The sequence below is a fragment of the Cyrtonyx montezumae genome, unplaced genomic scaffold (assembly GCF_038088225.1).
Source record: "Cyrtonyx montezumae isolate F1298 unplaced genomic scaffold, pur_monq_1.0 scaffold_3, whole genome shotgun sequence".
Taxonomy (NCBI): Eukaryota; Metazoa; Chordata; class Aves; order Galliformes; family Odontophoridae; genus Cyrtonyx; species Cyrtonyx montezumae.
In genome coordinates, this window is record NW_027072034.1 from 85,783,471 (window position 1) to 85,805,306 (window position 21,836).

The following is a 21,836-nucleotide window of genomic DNA, read 5'->3' on the forward strand; positions in this document are numbered from 1 at the left end:
AGCCAGGGCAGAAGGCGGGCACCAGGAGAAAACTCCTTCCGCACAGCAAAAGCATCTCAGCCATGCGGCACCCCGAGCTCACGAACGTCAGGGGATGATCCAGCTCCTCCCACCAGCACTGGAGTAAGGTTCAAGGAAAAACAACAAAGTAAAATACAAGGAAACTTTATTTTTTTCAGTTCTACCAAGATTTTGCTCTGCTTTTGTCCTTCTGGTTTTTTTTTTTAATCTTTTCCTTAAGCTGCTTAGTGGACAAGTCCGGTCAGTTTCTGTATTAAAAAGGATCTTGATGGAGGTAGCTTTGTCTCTGTCCTGGCTTCTGCTTGATCTCGCCTGTGCAGTCACCTCGGTAAACAAACCCAAAATAAAATTAGAAAACTGAAAATCTGGAATTCCAGGCGGAGGCAGCGAGCAACACAGCCAGGTTCTCCATGTAACAGACATGGCACCATGGCCTTCAGTCACTATGTACAGAGTCCATCATCCATCCATCCCCCTCTCTCCAAGCACACTCCTCGCTCCAGCGGGCTTGGCTGCAGTGGAAGGAGGTTCTCCTCCTCCCAGAGACTCGCACAGCAGCTTCCACGGAGGGAAACAGCACCCAGTCAGGAATGTCAGGCAGAGGGGCAGAGTGTGAAGGGGTAGGGTGGGGAGGGTCACTTCGGCTTGGCCAGAAGATTGATAGCACTGGGCTGGAGACTCACTGCTGCTGGGCCACCTGTAGGGCAAGAGAACAACTGCTAGACTCCGTCATATGGGGGCTATTTCCCCACATAGCCCCCAGAGACCCCCACCTGCAGAGCAGGGAGGGCACATACTTGTTGGGGAGGGGGCGGTGGAGGGGGCTCACTGCTGCGGTTGGCCAGCCTGCTGAGGATGTTGCGTTCTGACATCTGCAGGCGCACTGCCACTGGTGGGATACGGGCAATAGTGGCAGGCAAGCGCGTCACATCTGCCTTCATGTCACTCAGAAGCTCCTCCAGCTGCTTCAGAACTAGAAGAGAAAGGGACACGTATTCAGGGGAGAGAGAAAACAAAAGGATGCTACACATGGGAGAGACCAGATGGGATAGTGATGCTCAACACATCCATTCTTGCTTAGCCCATAGCATCACCTTTGTGCAGCACAGCGTTGGCAGGTTTATTCCCAGCCATTGACTCCTTGGACAGATGCTGGTGACTCTCAGCCAGACACTCAACCTCTGCAAAACGTGTGTTCAGAGCCATGGAGGGATGAGAAGGGTCTTCTGACATATTGAGATAGGCAGCTCGCCGCAACTGCTCCTCAATCACCAGTGCCTGCTCCAGGAGCTGCAAGAGGGAGCAATCATGAGAATCTTCCAGCAGTTACCTGAAAAAACAGCCTGCTCCTGTGTCTCTCCATTCCCCAGCACCACAAGGGCTCTTCCTGATCCAGTTGTCAGCTGTCACAAGGTGAGATCCTGAACCTCACTCACCAGCTTCTGTTTGACTTGGTCTAAATATCAAGAAACAATAATAGCTCCATTAAGCCAGTCTTGGTATACAAGAAAACCAGGCTATGACCAGCGTAAAAGAGATCCCATGAACAGATTCCTATTCCTCTGCCTTCTTAAAGGACTTCTGAAGTAAATCCTTGCTTATTTAATCTTTCTGTATAAAGCACAAGGGATGAAGCATTTTTTTTTTTCTTGAACCTGAGAAGTATCTTCCACTACTTATAGGAAGAATTTTAGAAGAAGCAATGCTAAATATGTCAGAGACCTCTGAAGAAATCAATCTGAATTCTGTTGTGGTTTGGCCAGCCAGCTCTGCTACTTGTTTAAGTTCCAAATTCAGAATTACATGGCCTAATTTGAGTTGGTCTTAGCTTGGAGAGCTAAATCATGGTCTCTCCCAGGTAGATTCAGACAGCTGGACAGCTACTATTTCACCACTTCACAATGTTTCTGAGTTCCCCATAGACACATAGAATGGTATGCAGTACACCAAGCAGAAGCTGTACTGGAAACAGCCAGTTGCTGAAGAAACATTTGGATTGAGAATACAGTCAAGAACTCCAACACCACATCTAAAGAAAAGGATATCATCATGAAGCTACTGCCTAACTTTGACAAACATTCAGTTTATGAGGAAAAAAAGAAAGCACTACACAGAAACCTTCACTTTCAGTGGAAACAAACGCAAAACATCAGAACAGCAACCTCAGCAAGGCAACCATCTTGTTCTTGAAGGCTCGTTTTGCTGAAAGGCTCTTGTTCATGCTGAAGAAGACACCTTACCTTGAATCTCCTTGCCAAGAATTTGTTCTTTATTTCCAGGAAGTTACCCCTGTTCATCTCACCCTTGAAGGGTTCATTGAGGATGGCGTAACGTGGATCATTCTGAATATCTTGCCAACGGGCATAGCCATGACTGAGATGGGATGAGCTCAGGCAAACAAAGGCAGTGAGAACATGGGAATACACAGTCCAGGCAGACACAGTTCTCAAGAGGGTTAGGGAAAGGGGGGCACAAAGAGGGGTGGAACAGGAGCCAAGAAAGAGGAATGAGAACTATTTCCTGCTAGGTCTTAACTTCGTTGACAGTAAAACCCTCCTCCCACTGTTTCTTTCACTCCGCTGAATGATAAAAGCACTCTCACTCAATGTGTTCCAGTCAGGCCCAAAACGGTCACCTTCACAGCAAGATTTTGAGCACAAGGAGAGAGAACTGGTTTCTCAGGGTAAGGATACTTGATAATTCCGGCAAGCAGCCAGTAGTCATGACGCCGATGCCAGATCTCATATGTCTTCTTTGTGACAGTTGCAGCCCGCTCTTCATTCTGCCAGAGGGAGTGTAATTCTGGAAAGGCAAGATGCACAAAAATAACTGCAAGTTACCTCATGAACAAGAACAAGGGAATATAAATAAGTTAAAAAGATCTCACATACCTGTGAAGCCACCATCAGCTATGTTGAACATGAACCGTTGCTTTACTGCCTTTTTGTGCCTTTCATCTACTGACTCTTTCAGCATCTCTCCATTCTGTAGCATCACCACATCTCTCTTATCATCATCCTTTTTTTCATCTGTACACACAGGAAGTCATTAGAAAGAACACGGCAGATACCATAGCAAGTTGGACCCACAAGGAGTCCTTGCAGGAGGGGGAGTCAGGAAGCAGGTCAGGAATGGAATTATCACAACCCACCTTTCTCATCCAAGGTAATTATAGGGGGTTCAGAGGTGTTCTCAATAGGTGCTCTGTCTTCCACTTTCTCCACATCAGCTGCAAGAGAGAAAGGGAGCATGACATGTAGCTGGTGAGTCCAAGGTTTCATTCCTCAGTCAGTGAAACCTGACAGTGTTTCCCTGACTCCCTGCTCAAAGTCTTGGAACAGCCCCCACTGATTATCTACATTTACATCTGCATTTACAGAGTGAAGAACTGATGCAAAGATGTTGTCTTCCTAAAGCTACATCTGCATTCATTTTTATTTTTGGTTTGGTTCTTTGTGTTCAAGGTATTAAACAACCTCCCTAGAGATACCTTTGCTTTCCACTTCCATTGGCTCATCTGTTCTTTCCTTCGCCTCTGGTTCTTCTTTCTTTTCATCCACTTCTGTGGAGTTCACTGGGGATTTTGCTTCCTGTGGTGCTGTCTCTGCAGTCTGGGCACACTGCTGTGGACAGACCAATGAGTAGTGAAACAAAGGGTGTATGCAGACAAGTCAAATCAGTTTGGACAGAAAAGATGCACAAAACTGCTACACCAACTGTGAGAACATGAGGAGAATCATCTTTAAGTACTGACATTTGCAACTGCATAAGGCAAACTAGCAACCCAGTACCCACCTCCATAGGGACCTCTGTTTCATTAGCAGAGGCACTGAGCTCTTTCTCTGGTTCAGCAGACTCTCCTTGTTCCTTGTTACTGGCTCCTTCTTCTACCTTTATTCCCTCTTCTGTGTATTCCCCATCCCAGAATGGCATGCCAGATAAAAGAAGGAGAGAAGCCATCCATCAGTGAAGTGTTTCCCTCGCTGTAACCAAGCACATATCTCCTTCGCTCCCAGAGATTATGCCCATTCACACAGGAACAACATCGCTCAAAATGAAGCCACAGATTTCCTAGCAACTGCATACACAGGGTGTTTATTCTCACTAATGTCCTCTCTTGCCTTTAAGGGTTTGCAAATACCTTCTGCAACCCTCCTAACTCGAGAGGGTAAGTTGATCTGTGTCCGCCCCCAGGCCCCACCACCACAGCTGCGGTGAGGGGAAGAGCCAGGATAAGGTCAGGACACAGGACTGTGCAAGGGGGAAGCTCTCACCAGGAGGAGGAACAGGGGCAGGTGTATTTGGCTGAGTATCCCCTGGTGTTGAAGGAGTTGGTGTTTTGGGAGAGGGTGAGCTTGGCTGAGAAAGTTTCTTGTTCTCCTCTATCTCTGCCAGTTCTGGCATACTCCAGCGGCCATTGACATGCTCAAATTCCTGCACCTGCACGAGAGTGAGAGAAAGGCGCATCACTGGAGGAGTCGTATAAACTCTCATCCTCAATCCAGAAGTTACAGATCACACAACACACAAAGAAATAAGCAAAGAAGAGAGAACTCAGTGTCTAAAGAAGTTGTACGGAGAGGGAAGGCTATATTGCTCTGCCACGCACTCACCTTTTTGCGTATCAGTGACATGACCCCAATGCGAGTAAGGACATGCTGTCGAGAAAGACCTTCCCGTGGGACCCCATCTGCAAACGTCTCTGCACCATCTGCTCCAGGTTCACACAAATGGCGCATGAACAGTGAGACATAGGCCCTGACACAGTTAAGAGACAAGGAATTAGATAATAAAAAACAGCAAACACTGCCCAGGAAGGAGCGAACAGCCTTGGAGGCTTGCAAGAAAAGCACAATGTAGCACTTAGGAACATGGTTAAGGGGCATGGTGGTGACAGGCCAACAGCTGGACTAGATGACCTTAGCAGTCTTTTCCAACCCTCATGATTCTATAGTTCTGGGTTCCCCCCAAGGGGCTAAAGGTTGTCCATCTTCTATCCCTGTCTAATGTACGTACTTGAACTCTTTCTCTGACTTGCCACGGAGGTCCCGAACAAGCCACTGAGTGGTGAATGCATCCTGAGGTGGCATTCCATAGCGCATGATAGCATTGAGAAAGGCTTTTCTCTGGCGGGCATTGAAACCCAAGACCTAGAACAAGAGAAAGAAAGATACAGGAAGAGCCATGCAGAAATAGCTTGAATGCAAAGGTCTACCCTGGTACTACTTACCTCAATGTTCCCTCCCACTCGGGCAAGTAAAGGAGGCAGCGGCTTATCCTTATCATTTCTCAGGCCTTTGCGGCTAGGCCGACGAGCTGCTGAAGAGAGAAATGCAGCTGAGGAGGAGAGACAACACACAGCATACTGTTGCGTGAATATTTCCCTTGCAGAAGGGCACCACAAAGTGTACCAAGCATCCAAATCAAATCCCAGATGTTTTCACAGAGAAAGCTGAACCAAGAATTCTGGCTTCACCATGGCTTACCTTCAGATCTCTCATCAAAGTCCTCATCTCCTTCTTCAGAAGCAACTGAGTAGTCTGACTGATTATCTGACTGGTCATCTTGCCAGTCTGAAAGAAAAACAGCACGTGAGCCTGAGACACTACTCCGTTACTCTTCCAGTAACACATACTTACACCCGTTTCCCCCAAGTTGCCCCAGATCTGTACCTCTATCCTCCTGTGAGCCATCATTGTAGTTAACTTGCTTGCGAATACGTTTGCCCTTGCCCAGATTCCTAGCCAGATCCTCCTGTTGCTGCTCATAATGGTGACGGAGCAATTTCTCCCAGTAATCGGGATCCACTGATTCCTCCTGCTTAATAATCTCCCGTTCCACCTCTTCTTCCTCCTGTCACAGAGGTAAAAAAAAACATACCAATTAGGAACCCAATGTTCCGAACAGTTTGAGGAGATGTATACCTACTTGACCTTAAAAGCAACCGAGTTTAACTGATCATCAGTCAGCAGAAGACTCTAGTTGATCTACACCTCATACTCACCCCCATCTCCTCTTCACGAACCACATACTGGGCCACTTTAAAAGAGCTGAGATACTCATTCATGCCCTGAAGTTCTGTGTCTTCTGTTTCATCCTGGTTCCGATCCAAGAGACGCTCAATTGCTTTGTCATCATAGTGGATAACACTGCTATCCTCACCTTCTTTATTATCACCTGAGGGAGTAAGCATAGACATTTGTCACATGGATCTTAAGGGACCAGGAAAGGATATGGCACCCAGACCTCTTTATAGAGCTATGATGAGCTCTGTGACTATAGTTTGTTGTTAAAACACTGACCCACTCTTCCCCACCTCCTTCAGTACCGCTTCCAGGCACTCACCCCCCTCAGTAGCCTCATCCTTGAAGAGCTCTTCAGTGCCAAATTTGAGAATGTCATCAAGTTCCTGTTTGGACATGGAGCCTGTCTTGGAGCCCAAGCCTGGTCTCACTACCAGATGAGTTAGCATCATTTTCTTCTTGGCCACCTGAGTGATGCGCTCCTCCACTGAGGCTCTTGTCACAAAGCGGTATATCATTACTTTCTTGTTCTGTCCAATTCTATGTGCACGGCTGAAGGCCTAGAAAAGACATGCTCAGAACAGTCTGGAGATACACAAGTGCTAGCTTGCTACACACCCCACCAACCTCCACAGAATTTCCCTAGTTACCTTCATATTTGCTCTTCACATGAGTTAAGATGATCCTTGGAAGAACACTTCACTTGTCTACTTCCCACCACCTCTACCCTCCCTCACTGCTTTAATTTTCCAGAAAGAAGACACAAATTCCTTCACTACTCCTGACATGTTCATGCCCCTCTTCCTCATGAGGGCTCCACAGCAAGTGATCTCAAACTCACCTGGATATCATTGTGCGGGTTCCAGTCTGAATCATAAATAATCACAGTATCTGCTGTGGCCAAGTTAATACCAAGACCTCCAGCTCGAGTTGAAAGCAGAAAGCAGAATTGCTGAGCACCAGGAGCTTGGATAAAAAGAGAAAATCAATGGGAAATCATATCACTCAAATGGGGATTTTTTTACTTGACCCACACCAACTAGTAGCTATTCTCCTGAAATTAAGACTCCAAGATAGCAATGGAAGACAGGCTACATTCAATTCTATACTGACCACTAAGCACATAGAAGAGAACTACTTTCATATGTGAAATTGGAGAATCCTTACCATTGAAGCGATCGATAGCCTCTTGACGCATGTTTCCTGTGATTCCTCCATCAATCCGCTCATATTTGTACCCCTCGTGTTCCAGAAAGTCCTCCAGAAGGTCTAGCATTTTAGTCATCTGCATATCAAAAATCACCACAAAAAAAAGTGAAGGATAAGGAAACATCAGATCAACAGGCTCCCATCCGCAGAGGCAGAACTTCCCACGTACCTGAGAGAATATGAGCACTCTGTGACCTCCTTCCTTGAGATTCTTTAACATCTTCTGGAGTAGCAACAACTTTCCAGATGCTCTAATAAGAGCGCTACCATCATACATGCCATTTGGCATTTTTGGAGCTTCCTGAAAAGAGAACAAAGGGTGGGAAAGAAAACTGAAAATATACAGCTTGACATTAGTTCTTTGTTGTATTCATTAGAAGCTGACTGACTTGAGTCAGCTGGACACAGTGCATAGCACAGCTCATACAGAACAGTGTTACCCCCATGCATTTTCTCTCAATTTGTCTCCTAGATCTCTTCTTCCTAATTCGGTCACCTACTCTGCCTCCACCATTCTGCATGGATCATAAGATAATTCTAACTTGTCAAGAAATAAAAAGCTACTGGAAAATGAGGACTCCGAGTTTACAAGGTTAACAAAGAAAAACAGAAAAATAGACAGAAGCGTAAGAAGAGAAAAGGGAATCCCTCTGAACTTCATAGGGAGCATAATGGCTTCCCAGTAGCAGCCAGTTGGGAATTTCTTAAAGAACAAGTCAGCAACAGGACATACCATAGCAGCCACAGGAAAGAGGTAGGGGTGGTTACAGCACTTCTTCAGATCCATAACAACATTGAGTAAGGAAACTTGGTTACCACCACCACGTGCGTTCAGTGCCTCAAAGTTCCTTGTCAAAATATATTTATAGTATTTCCTGAAAATAACAAAGAAAACAAAAACCCCCAACTCAGACACCCTCATGAGAATGAGTGACACTTGCTAATGTCTGAACAGTTCCTGGCATTACTTGTCAGCTACCTAGACCACTCCGCCAGTGGCAGGTACTATCCCTTTCATCCCCCTGTATCAGAGCACAGAACTACTCCTCGCCTCTGTAGCAACACAACATCTTCCTCTAGCCCATTGTGCAAGAAAGCCCTACAGTGAGGATGAGTCTACTTCAACATCCTCTTTGGAATTGCAGAACAAAACAGTAGTTCAAGAGCTGGTGATCCCTCCACCCTCACACTCACTTCTGCATGGGGCTCAACTCCACTCTGACAATAAGCTCAGTTTTAGATGGCATGTTCTTGAAAACATCAGCTTTCAGGCGTCTCAGCATGTGTGGGCCCAGCATGTCATGCAGCTTCTTGATTTGATCCTCCTTGGCAATATCTGCAAACTCTTCTAAGAAGCCCTCCAAGTTACTGTGGAGAAACACATACTAAGCAAAAGCTGCTAATGAAAAAGTAACAAGAAAACAACCAGGGGGATAGGAGTGACAAGTCAGGCAAGTCTGGCCTGGATTTGCACTGCAAGACTTACTGGAATCTCTCTGGTGTCAGGAAGTTCAGCAGGTGGAACAGTTCTTCCAGGTTGTTCTGCAGGGGAGTTCCTGTAAGGAGCAGCTTATGCTGGAGGGAATAACCATTCAGCACACGAAAGAACTGGAAAGTAGAGAGTAGGGAAGGAATGGGAAGGAAAAAAACAGACTTAGAAGTCAGACAGTCCTACAAAAAAAAAACAAACAGCAGGCTACAGTTTGATTTGGATTTCCATCAGTTGTTTGAACAAGTGCTCCTAGTAGTTGCCATTCCAATCAGCATCACTATACCAATCTCATGCAGAACAGTGATCCGAATAATTGAAACATGACTGTGACAAATTCTACAAGTCATCAGGTACTAAAAGGTTTCCTTTGCTTTTTTAAGTCACAAGCTTTCAAACCACCAATCATTTCCAGATTGCTACACTATGGACTTTTTCCTCCTAAATCAGCATTCTACATTTTTACTTCTCTGCCTCAAGACTTCTAGAAATAACTAAGTTACTCTTCCTATTCATATCAATCCTGGCAGCATTCCAGAGTTCTGAACAAGCACAGGAGAAAGAGTCAAGGGTTTGCCAATATATCTTTAAAGTAATTGGTGCTAGTTTTCACAACAATGAAGTATAATTCAACACAGATCTAGTGAGCAGTTTAGGTACTGAAATGAAATGTGCAAGTGTACCAGGCTCACTATCTCAAAGTGGCAATGAAGTAGTAATTTATGGACTTATTTTTATACTCAACATGATGCAATGTGAAACTGAATGAGAGTAGCTTGCATGTAGGTTGCTCCAGAATTAATGCCTCATTTATTTCTGTGGAAACTACAACAGATACAAAGAGCACAACAACATTATTCTGTTGAGCAAATCCTCAGCTAGAAGACACTATTTTTCAGCTTAATCATCATTTTTACCAATGATGAACAAGAGCCTGCATTCCACACTCAAGAATATGTACCAGCTGTACATGGCTGTCTGGAATGCAGCTTGTCTTCAATATCACTGTCACCCCTGCTGAAACATGCCACTCACTGCCTCACAGCGCTCACATCCACTGTTTGGCCTGCATAAGCATTCAGCAAACATCAATGGACGTCAATGGGTGCCATTTTGTCCACATGGAGGAATTCAGCAACACTTTTATTTCATATGCACTTTCACGTCAGGTGCCATTTTGTCAGAGTGCTCCTCTGCTTCCATCTGTCACACAGCAACACATCCAACAATACTGATAGAAGATTTGTAGTATGACAGTAGAAGTCAAAGGTCCACCTCTGATGTTGTGTGCCAACATAATAAAATAGGAGGCATTACTTCTGGAACAGCTCTTGTACTAGATGACAAACAATTGAAAGAAATATACCCCCACTTATTTTGGTTATCACATCAGAAGGATTTCTTCTAGTGCCTTCCATTAGGATTGCTCTATGCAGTTATAGCCAACAACATTCTCATCTTGGAATAAAATACGGGAATTACTCATTGTAACTCTTTGGCAGGTAACCAACGCTGTCTGTCAAGAGCTGTCTTGCATACAGATTCCTAAAGCTGTCCTTAAGGGACACAAAACTCCTCTAGAAAAAGGTAAATTTAATAGTCATGGTGGATAACCAATTGTTACTTAGTCATAGTGTAACACTGAGCCTCTATATCCTCATTCAGTTCATGAATATAAATATGAATAGTACGTGTTCATTACTGTTTCCAGTAATCCCAATTCTAAGCACAGAACGGCATCTAGTCTTACTGCCTACTGGAAAAACCTCTAAACTGGACTGCAAGCACAGCTGACAGAAATATCACAAGATACCACACTCAGATCTGAAGAGCTAAAGCTATGAATTTTCTCTTCCCCATTCCTCTCCTCCCCTACACAGAGGCAACTTAGTCTTACAATCTGAGAGAAACTAGAAAACCAGATTTCCATTAACAGTTGCTTTTAGTGTACTAAGCCCTAGAACCTAGCTGGAGATAAACAAGTCAATACAGATTTAAAGCACAAGAGCTTAGGGAAGGGTTGGATTAAGAAAGTACAGTCAATTCTACTGAATTAAAACAAGCCTGGTTAAGGTGAAGCCTCATATGAAAGCAGCTGTATGGCATTCAGCATTTACCCAGGCATTGTTGAAAACTCCTGCCCACTTCTCCCATTTCTATAACATCTAATTAGCTTTGCTAGAGAGCTAGATGAACGCAGAGGACAAGACTGCTCCGGAAACAGAATAATTGTAACCCATGCAGCTTTTTTATACTCAATACGATAAACCCTTCCAGAACAAGAGGTGATCCAGATGTATGCTCTACTTCCAGAGAAGCCCATTTCAAAGAATGGCAACACCCAGGATTTTTCTGTTTTCTAGCATACAACTGCCTATTCACCCAGAGAGGAAACTGTTTTTACTAATGAGACAATAGTGAAGCTGTTAACAATGATAATCAATATTCAAATGAAAGGTTTTTCTCTTCTGTTTAAAATGAGGGTTCTTCCCCTCCAACTCCCCCAGAAATGTATTAAATTTGCTACTGAACACGTGACTAAAACCTGGCAGACAAACTTACTTGTTCAGGACCAGCTATCTAATCTTCTGAACACTTTCTGCAACATATGTAATGCTTATAGACCTTATTACCTATGCTTTTCTGTACCTTAGACTGATTGTTCTTCAGTCGATGAGCTTCATCTACAATGAGGCATGCCCAGTCAATAGAACCCAATATGGCCATATCAATTGTGATCAGCTCATAAGAGGTGAGAAGGACGTGGAACTTCACAGCAGCCTCCTTCTGCAAAGGAAGAGGAAAACACAGTAATGACATGAGGGAATAACACAGAACAAAGGAAAGTCTCTCCATCAGGTTGTCCCAACAAGCAAACAAGCAAGTCAAAACACTTTTTTATACCCATAGTTTCCCGTCACAAGCAAAATACTATCCAACACATTCTACTTTTTCAATCTCTTATTATTTGTTTTACACAGGTAAGTATTCTCAACCCCCCGCTACTTCAGCATAGTTGCCAGATCTCATGACAAAACTTAGCAGCAAAGAGAGGCATGTTATGGAAAGAGATCAGAAATAGAGTATCTCATAAAAAAGCTAGTTCTTAGAGAATAAACAGTTTATCAAAGAACAAAAATTAATTTAACTGCAGGAGCTGTAGATAGTAAGGGAAAACAAGCAGATGTATTTAACCCTACTGAGAAAATTTTAGCTCCTGCCTTTTCTTTTTGCTAGGAAGACTGAACATCTATTAAAAAAATACCTACACCATGTCTACATTATTCCTATTTGGCACAGAACGCAGCTTCTCAGATGTCTAGATATGGACTCTTTATCAGTCAGCTCCTCACAGAAAGATAAGGAGGAGTCAAATTCACGCAGGCTGGCAATTCTGTAGGAAGTACCATGACCAACTTGACAGATTAAGCAGAAAAACAAAAGGATTTGCCTACGGCCAGTATTGCCTTAGTTGATTCACTTTTTTTTTTTCCAGTACAGAATGCTTAAAGCAGTCTACAGTCAGAGCCTAACAAAATACCCACTAGTCATCAATTTGCAGTTATTTCCCCTTAGAAACAGAAATATTATCAGCTCCCACAGACTCCAGAGCACTTGAATCTTGGCTGCTGTAAATCATTCTAATGCACATCCTCTTCCAGTTCAGGCTTGCATTACAGCAGAGTTCTGTACCTTCATTCTGGATGCTTTTTTGCCTCCACGTATGGCATTATCCTCAAAAGTGAACTCATTCTCACGGATGATTGCTCGACTATCTTTGTCCCCAACATAGGTCACTACGTACATATCTGGTGCCCACATCTCAAACTCTCGTTCCCAGTTGATGATGGTGGAGAGGGGGGCACTCACCAAGAAGGGTCCCTTTGAGTGGCCCTATGAACAGAATTCAGTAAGTGCATTAGACGCTGCCTGGATAAGCAGATGCATTCGGCATTCTCCTAGCAAGATTTTACCTCTCACCTCTTTGTATAAGGAATACAGGAACACAGCTGTCTGCACAGTCTTCCCCAGACCCATTTCATCAGCTAAGATTGTATCTGTGCCCTGGGCCCAAGAGAATCGCAGCCAGTTCAGTCCTTCCAGTTGGTAAGGATGCAAGGTTCCCCCTGTTACATCAAGGTACTCTGGCTGCCGGTCATACTTCACTGTTGGCTACAGTAGAAAGAAGGAAGAGATGGTATCATTTACCTTAGCTATGGAACTACGAAGATTCCTTCCCCAGTCACTCATATTCCTTTACTACAGATGACATATCAGATTAATCCTAGTGCCAAATCCTTGACAGGCCAAAAGGTGACCAAACCTTTCACCAAGAGCCAGCCAGCTTCTTCCGGAAGGACAAGGTGGGTCTTAATCTGAAGGTTCTATAACCCATTCACTCTTTGGGCCAGGATGCCATTGTAATCCATGCCCTCCTCACCCTTCAATACCCTATTTACCTCACAAGCCCTTGCTCAAAATAACCAGTAGTATCAGATGGTGCCTAAACAGTAAACGGCAACTTACATCTACTGTGGGAGTTTCAGGGGGCCTTTCCAGTTTCCGCATCTTCACTTTCTTTAGCTTCTTACCAGGCCTTCCTTCTTCACCCCTCATCAGCTCCCTATGAAGAGACAGTCCAATGAATAAAAAAAAAAAAGAAACATCTTTTGTAACAGACCAAGGGGAAACTATTGCAAAGGGCAGTGGAGAAACCAGGCAATTCAAATACATACAAGAGAAAAGAGCTGGAAACTTCATGGACTGGTGGACAGGCATAAGGTTTCTGACCAAAAGAATAAGGAGCCAGCAACAAGATGATGCTTCTTTGCTATCTCCACACACCCAGCCAAGCACTAAGTACTGACACGCTCAAATACTATTTTTCCCCTCGAGGGAGAACGTTACCTTGATATTTCTCCTACCTGTGATTCCAGTAGGCTTGCTTGTAAAGATCATAATCTTGGATATCCACATCCTCACTTTCCCATGATGCCTGGTCATATGGTAGGTCTCTCCATTTAATCAAATAGTGTACATTCCCCTTCTTATCCACACTAAGGGGGAAAAAACATTAAGTCCTAAGCACAGCAAAAATATAACATATTTACTTCATTCCATTCAAATGGGAAAGGAGTAAAGGATCCCGTAAAAATGCCACAGAAACAACATGTCATATAAACAGAAGAATTTCCACTTTTCCCCCTCAGTTATAACGCACCTGCGTTCGTCAACTCTCTTAGCCCTGTCTACAGTCACTGTTAAAAACTCTCCTGCTCTTCCACTGGGACACAAATTGGATGAGAGAAACACAACAAAACCATCTTTGCCTCTTCCCCTACCTATGATTAAGGATTCTATGGATCATCATCCACTCTGGTTTGATCCCATATCGATAGAAACGCTCCTCCATTTCAGCATATTTGGGGTCCTTGTTTTTTCTCTTACGACTTTTCTCCTCTTCCCCTCCGAAGTCCCCTGAAGGTGGCTCATCCATATCATTCTTGCGTTGGTAATTTCGAAACATGACCTGACAGTGCAGCTCCAGCTGGAGTTGAGACAAAATTAGATTGCAAGAATCTCTCCACAGCTATCCACAGAAATACGTAACCACCCTTATGATAGGGTTAAGAGCCTTAAACTCACCTGCAACTCAGATACCCAAGAGCAATGCCAATAGGACATGCCCTGCCATTTGACAAAGAACTGCCTTTCAGGTCGACCCTCCAGAGGCTTAGGGGGAGGAGCATTAGGATCTGCATCAGGTGGACGTGGTGGTGCAGGGCCAACTGGAGGCTGACCCCATTTCCAGATCAAGATCTTCTGAACCTTTCCTTTCAGAGCTGGGCACTGAAAAGGTAGAGAGCTTTTCATGTCAGACTACAAGTATTCTAACCTCCAGTACTGAGGAGCAGAGACTGTACAAAGAGTCACAGTTCTCATCTTTAGTCAGAAGCTTTACTACACAGGTGGGATTTGCTGTTTGGGCTTGGAAACATTCATTCTCTTATTTCTAGCACTTCTGAGCTTTTTCCAGTTTATCTTTTTTTTTCCAGGACTGGCAAATACCAAACTGAATTCAGTCTCTAAATTTAGCCTTCTCTCCAGAGTCCCAAAAATCCAGTCCACCCAATCAGAACTCCAATAAAGTTTTCCTGTAAAACTACCAGTCCAGCACAGGGATGTGCCCTAAAGCAGGCTGCACTTTTTCATTATCTTAGAAGTCCTTGTCACTAATGAATGCATCTAACACAATTTACAATACTTCATTTCATAACATCTCGTAAGTGTGAAATTTCCCCCAACCATCAACTTAGAAAGGGCTTGGCATTAAATAAACTGCAGCACAAAAGCCATTTGGCTCATCAGTTTAAAATATCCCAAGTGCTAAGTTTTCTCTCATTCATACTACTGCTTCTACATACAAATACAGTCCAGTAAAACTGAGCTTTAGCATGGTTATAAGCCCAATCCTCCTGCTCTCCAGAAAAAAGACAAAGCAACCAAGCAGCAAGGTACAATCTAACCACAGACAACCAAGCCCCAATAAGTTGTAACAAAAAAATGCAACAGTTTTCTCTAAGGACTTAATACTTACAAAGAAAATGAAATAAATGAAATAAACAAGATTAATTCCATCCTTTCCTTTAGCAATAGGAGAACAGCACTAGCAGAAACTCACAGTGCAGCGAGGACACAGCCACTCCCCATTGGGAATCTCCGGCAGTGGAGGATTCAGACAGTGGATGTGATAGGACGAAGGACACGCATCACAGCACAGCAGCTCTCCTCCATCCTTGCAGACTCTACAGAACTCCATATGGTGGTCATCTTCCTCTTCAGCATCCCCCACAACATCTTCCAGGATCTCTTCACCTTCAGAGTTATCCTCCTTTGCTTCCCACTGAATGCCCTCTTTTTCCTACAGGAGCAAGAAATCAGACAAGTCAAGCTGACATATTCATTCCTTTATTCATACACAACAGTAGTAAGTCACCTGTCCTCCCCCCCTTCACAATCGCTTGCACAGGTTGGGATAATCCAGTACTCACGCAGTGTGGGCAGCTCCATTTGCCCTCTGGGGCTTTCTCCATGTCTGGGTCCAGGCAAACCATGTGGTAGGCACGAGGACAGGTGTCACACAGTATGATTTCTCCTCCCTGCTGGCACACCTCACAGTAGTCCTGGTGGTCAGTCTCATAGCCATCTACAGCCACTGTGGAGTCATCCTCACCTGCAGAGGATGAAGGTGAGTTAGAGCAGTACAAGGCACAGATAAAGGCTTTCTACAGCAAGGAAGGGTACCCCCCTCAGCACCAACAGCCTGTGCAGATACAGAAATCCAGAATTAAAAAAATCTAAGTGCATTCATGTAGTAAACAGGGCAGGGAGGTCCCTTTGGGCCTCCTTCCACTCATTAAATTAAAGGTCTAGCTTAGGCCAGGAAAACTCAGTATTCTATCTGTTCCTCTACCAAGATGATGAAAGATTTTCTGAGCATCTTTTCCTTATTAGAAATAGTGTCAGGTTCTTTCTTCGCTAATTTTACTCCCTCAAGTATGCCGTTAAGCATCCAAATACTACAGACATTCCTCTCATCTCTCTGCACACTTAACTGCAATTCTGTCTCCAGCTGACAGTGGAGCAATACCTTTCTTTTTCTTTTTTCCAGCTTTGAGTTTTTTACGACTGCGGCTACTGCGACTTGTAGATCCATCTGAAACAGAGTAGCTGTTGATGCTGGCATCGTCGAAGTCTGACTCCACATCCAGGTCATCATCTTCACTCTGAGGTAGGTAAGAAGGAAGAAGCTATGCTGTTCAGGCATGCATGCTGTGGACAGCAATCACACAGAGAACCCAGCATCGCTAGCATGCCATCAAGGCAGGAGGGCCACTTACAGATGACCTCTTACGCTTGGAACCAAATCCTCCCAGTTTGATTTTCAGAGGTGCCACTTTCTTTGTTTTAGGTTTCTTGATATCAGGAATACGAGGGCTGCCCTTTGGCTTCCGCCGGGCATTGGGTCCTGGGAACAAAGAAGCCTGTGAGTCAGAAGGACTACTACCTCAATATCACTCACCAACACCTTGTCACACATTTCAGCTCACCTTTGCCTTCCTTTGTCTTGGCCTTCCTGAGCGGCACATCCACAGGGGGCTGTGGCAGCACAGCATCCACATTTGTCACCATACTCTCCACTACTGCAACAGCTGCAGCAGCAGCTGCTGCTACAGATGCACCCGAACTTCCCTTGAAGGGGTTATTCGTGCTGAACTCCCTCCATTTGGCTCCCAGTACCATCATCATCTTTGACACAGCTATCTTAGGGTTTTTAGCTGCAATAAGTGGTCTGTATACAATTAAGGAAAAGAAGAGTTACCAAAACAACCTCAAGTTTCTCAATCATTTTTCTTCCCCTCCCCCACCCTCATCAGCCCTTCTCTCTCAAACTACATTTCTTCCTAGACTCCAATCTCAACAGCCAATGAACCTCCACCCCCATTCTGCATGCAGCATGGACATAAATGCTCTGCGATTTGGGAAGCAAAATGGAATTAAGCAAGAAGAAAGTGGACTGAGAGCAAGGACTTCCATCACCTTGACAGCTGAAAACAAGATATGGGGATCAACTACTTTATCATTGCTTCAGATTTTGTTCCAGGTGGAAGGCTGTTGTCCCTGATTTGTCTTGAGGTTGCAAAACAAAAAAATCAAGAAAGCTAGATCTTGTTCCCCTCCCTTTTTTCTTTTGAAGTCCTTCAAAATGCTACACTTGCAGTTCACCTGACAAACTGGCTGAAAGCCTTGTAGTTGGTGAGAGTGCGGTAATCCTCCTCTGTGAAGATATGATCAATATCCTCCATGCCCCAGTCCTCCAGGAGCTGAGCAGATGACTTCGGCTCCTGTGCAAAGAGAATCATGGCCACTTTGAGCAAAAGCACACATTTCAGAAGAGAGAACATCCACACATCTACATCATACATACATCTTCCATCTACAGGCAACCCAGTGGGTCAAGACTGGGGGATTTCCACCAGCCGCTCTCCACTTGTCACTGTCATAGGACACAGCCTCACTAGAACATCAGAGGTAGGAAAATCCTTGGGATCCAATACTATGTGTTTAAGGAAGGAGAGGGGAAGGCATGCAACCTGGGAAATAGTCAGGCAGTTTGGAGAAATATGAGACTAAACTATTCCCACTCCATGCACTGTCTCAGAGACTACTGATCACCCAAATCAGATACAGGGAACTAAGGAACAAGCAGTAAGCCACAGGGGTGGCTTCTCACCTTGGAGTCATCATCTTCTTCCTCCTCCTCTTCTTCCTCCTTGCGTTTTGCTTTGCTTTTCTTTTCTTTCTTCGGCCCTAATTTCTTCTTTTTCTTCTTCCCAGGCGTATAGTCACTGCCCTCACTGTCGGAGCGCAGAACCTCCTCCTCTTCCTCCACAAACTCATTGCCCTCACCAGAACTGTCCCCAAGCTGGGGAAGGAGGGAGAGAGAAGATCAGGCAGCTGTGAGAAAATACCCTGGATAAGCACTAAATGCCACACTTCCCAAGCTCTAGAGGATTCACACAGAGGATTGCTGTCATACATCAACAGCAAAGCAAGCCCCCTTCACTCCACACAGCCATATATTAGACTATGATCTGAGGTTGAGGTATCCTTTCTCTCACCTCCTTCTTCTGACGCTTGCTAAGTTTGGGCACTTTGGGTTCCTTTAACTTCTTGGGTTTCTTCTTCTTCTTAATTTTGAGCGTCTCAGCCTCTGACAGAAGCTCTTCCTCTGGCTCATCTTCATGCTCTGGAGGGGAAGAGGGGACATCTCACTCAAACCTCATTTGCATACTGCAGCCCTGCCCACTTCTCACAGACAATGCTGAATCTGTCTATTTCTTGCTACATACTTAGAAATATGGAAGAGATTGCTTACCCTGCTACAGTTCATACAGTGTTACTGTTTGCAACATTTACTAGTTAATCACACAGAAAGTTACTATCACACACCCTTTCCTCCCTTCAACAAGCCCCACTACCACAATATTCCTTCTCCAAGCAGAGCAGCTTTTAAGGACCAGAAGTTTGCTTTAACTGAACAAGAAGAAAAGGCACAGAGTAGATTGCCATATCTGTGGGAATTAAAACCAAGTACATTTAGCAAGCACATTTGAGAACTTGAGGATAACATTTCAGTCCTCTATAATAAAAAGTATCTAATCCCCCTTTCACCGGAACAGAGCATCCTACAGCCTACAGACAAAAATAGAATCAAAACACAGTCCAGTGAGCCACTACTTGTCCTCCATAGATAAGTTGCTACTTAGCAACTCAATTCTAATCCAGACTTGACACAGCCTTCTCTCCACCCCTTCCTTCTATGTCAGCAGTTAGGAAGCAAGCTCCCAGTATAAGGACAAGGAGCCAACTCCCAACCACCATCACTTTCCATCTGTGCCCCTATCTCTCTCAACCCCAGGGGCAGCCAGGCAACCCTTTCCTTTGTGGCAGGCTCTGAGAGCAGCCCAGCCATTCGCTCTCCCCTGCTGCCCCGCCCACCACACACAGCCAGAGTCACTCCTTCTCCCTCCAAGGGAAAATGGCCTCCTGACCACAGGAGCTGGGCAGGATGGAGGAAGCCACAGGTCAGGGAGCTGCAGCAGGCAGATGAAGCGGCAGAAGGAGAGCTGTTGGAATTTGGGGTCTTGCAGTCCTGACACTGTGCCAACTAATTACCAAGTCTTTGCTCACACAGCCCTACAACACCAGATTCTATGGGGATTCCACATCTTCCTTTCCATCTAGTTCTGATTCAAAGCATCTCTAGTATCCCACCCCTTTCAACATCTTGCCCAAAGCTCTCAAGCCCGCAGAGATTTTAACAGGCTTTTTTTTTCCAACAAGATTCTTCTCGCTAGGCTTACTGACAGTCTCTGCTAAGATGCAAGAGGTACCAAATGCAGCCGGGATCAAAACTCTAGAAAAAGGTTGCCAAGCAAAAAAAAAGCCAAATCTCTGACATCATTTTGCCTTTCCACTTGCAACATTTTCTCATTTGATACTACAACAGGCATGGGTTGGTAGGAAAACTCAAACTTGTGCTGGGCTATAAGGCATCAGAATACATACAATTCCTTTTTGCAAGGAAGCTGAGAAACCAGATGTTGATGGCTTACTCTGAGCACACACCAATAACACCCAAAACAGAAGAGCACCAAGGTCTCTAACTTCAGTGTCATGCAGATGAGGATGCAAGCAAAAGGGACAAGGCAAGGTACAAAGACTACCAGAAAAGCAAAGGTGAGTAGGCAGTACAGAAAACGAGCAACCAGAAGCCTCAATAACTGGGTGTGGTGAAGAAGTGGGTCATGCAACAGCCCAGGGCAGTTTGCTCTGGACAGCAGTAAGCCTAAGATCCCAGACGAAGCAGCCAGACATCCTCCCCCCACTTCACATACACAGTACCCCTCCCCCCCCCATTCAGGGAATACAAAACTCACAGACTTTTTGGTTAAAACTGGACACGCTAGTGACCCCTTACACCTCCCCAAAGCACAAGCCCCTGACAACCTGTAATGCCTTGGAACAAAGTCTACCCCACCTGACACAAAAGACATGAGCCTCACACTTGGAACTAGGATTCCAGTAGTAAAATCAAAAACATACGCCAACTCCTAGTCAAACTGACATTCCTCCACAGAGCATTTATTTCACATATCCAGCCCAAGGACAGCGTTACACCACCTCACACACGTGCCCTGCAGGCCCTCAATACCTTGATGCTGGGGGATAGCATTGTTCAACAGAATTTCCATCTCATCATCATCACTGCCTCCCGAGCACGGTGACGGTGATCCGATGCCCGATGCCATATCCTCTGAACCAGGGGAGGCCCAGGCTCACGGGAGGTGCCGTCTTTCTGCCAGTGAAGCCGGTACTTCATTGAAAAGAATCAAGAGAAAGTTATCACGTGCAAAACCCGGTTTCCCAAGTAATAATGCAACCAAGAGGGTCCTTCGGAGAAAGCATAGATAGCTACTTCATTACATCGGAAGCCGACGGATAACAGGCACTCTGGCAGCAGGTACCACATCAGAGTTGTGATGAAGCAGGCTTTAAGACAGCAGACGTAAACTGAGTCAGCAACTCATTTCTTGCAGGGAGCCAAAACAGCTGCCCTATTGGAAAATCCTCCTGCCTCCCGCAGCCGGTGCCAGACCGGAGCGAGCGCCCTAGGTTACTTCTACCTTCACCTGGGAGAAGGCGGGGAGGGGAGCCGGCTTTCCCACAGGGACCCTGAGCCGCCCGGCGGGGCGGTCAGGGCGGTGGCCAGCGGTCCCGTACAGCAGCGGAGCCCTCCCGCACGAGCTCGGCGCGCCGCCCCACAGCGCTGCCCCTGGGACCCACACAAAAGGCACCACGGCCGCTCCCCCGCCCGCAGCGGAGCCGGGCGGCTCGGCGGGGGCACGGTCCCCGCCGGGCGGGGGCGCGGCCGGGAAAGTCCGTCCGGCGGGCAGCGCGGGGCCGCCTCTTCCCCGGGGCCGGGCGGTAGGGCCTAGCGCGGCGGGGCGGCCGCTCGTCGGGGCTGCGGCGGGAGGCGGGGCGGGGAGAGTCCGGCGGCAGCCGCGCAGGGGATCGGCGCGGACCCGGGGCGAGGCGCGGCCGAGGAGCGGGCGGGGGAAGGGGCGCCGGCGGGAGCCCGTGGGGCCGCGGACAGAACGCGAGAGACGGCGGGAAGACCGCGCCCGCCCTCATTCCCTCCCGGATCCTCACCCGGCTCCAGACTGCAGCTCCGTTTCGCCGCCACCGCTGCTGAAGGGAAAATGGCTCCGGACCCGGCACCGCCTCTTAAAGGGGGGGGGGGGGAAAAAAAAAAAAAAAAAAATAAAAAAAATTCAGGCTCCTCCCCGCTCCCGCCTCCATCCCATAATATGCCCCGCAACCGTGGCAACAGACCCCGCCCCCATATCCCCGATAACACCCCCCCCGCCCCCCCAGCCGAAACATCCCATAATACTCACTCTCCCCTCAGAACTTCCCACTCGCTGCCCGGCCCAGCATCCCATAATACTCGCCCCCCCCCACCCCAG

At 46.0% G+C, this 21,836-nt stretch overlaps 1 protein-coding gene and 1 non-coding gene across 8 annotated transcripts; both read right to left on the reverse strand.

Annotated features, from left to right (window-relative positions):
• Window positions 1-612: 612 nt before the first annotated feature.
• CHD4 (chromodomain helicase DNA binding protein 4) lies at window positions 613-21,617 on the reverse strand. 7 transcript variants are annotated; one of them, XM_065742172.1, is made up of 40 exons: window positions 21,520-21,617; window positions 20,522-20,683; window positions 18,426-18,553; window positions 18,038-18,229; window positions 17,530-17,648; window positions 16,854-17,095; window positions 16,644-16,771; window positions 16,394-16,529; window positions 15,795-15,976; window positions 15,425-15,664; window positions 14,389-14,592; window positions 14,085-14,290; window positions 13,668-13,799; window positions 13,270-13,366; window positions 12,724-12,915; window positions 12,436-12,636; window positions 11,392-11,529; window positions 8,740-8,861; window positions 8,448-8,621; window positions 7,987-8,128; window positions 7,423-7,554; window positions 7,212-7,329; window positions 6,886-7,010; window positions 6,367-6,604; window positions 6,026-6,198; window positions 5,694-5,874; window positions 5,508-5,594; window positions 5,252-5,340; window positions 5,038-5,171; window positions 4,635-4,779; window positions 4,296-4,461; window positions 3,817-3,926; window positions 3,512-3,641; window positions 3,173-3,250; window positions 2,913-3,050; window positions 2,715-2,823; window positions 2,262-2,394; window positions 1,116-1,311; window positions 851-994; window positions 613-718 (listed from the first exon to the last, which is right to left on the reverse strand). In XM_065742172.1, exons 2-40 carry the CDS (start codon window positions 20,616-20,618, stop codon window positions 657-659), a joined length of 5,760 nt encoding a protein of 1,919 aa, XP_065598244.1. In that variant the 5' UTR covers window positions 20,619-20,683; window positions 21,520-21,617; the 3' UTR covers window positions 613-656. The 7 variants fall into 7 exon arrangements, with proteins under 7 accessions (XP_065598244.1, XP_065598243.1, XP_065598241.1 ...); XM_065742171.1 differs by having other exon boundaries at window positions 3,512-3,644; XM_065742169.1 differs by having other exon boundaries at window positions 3,512-3,644; window positions 5,252-5,337; window positions 5,508-5,618.
• Window positions 4,128-4,268, reverse strand: LOC136053385 (small Cajal body-specific RNA 11). The gene has a single exon (XR_010622645.1). It is a non-coding gene; the product is annotated as a small Cajal body-specific RNA 11 (non-coding RNA).
• Window positions 21,618-21,836: the final 219 nt, after the last annotated feature.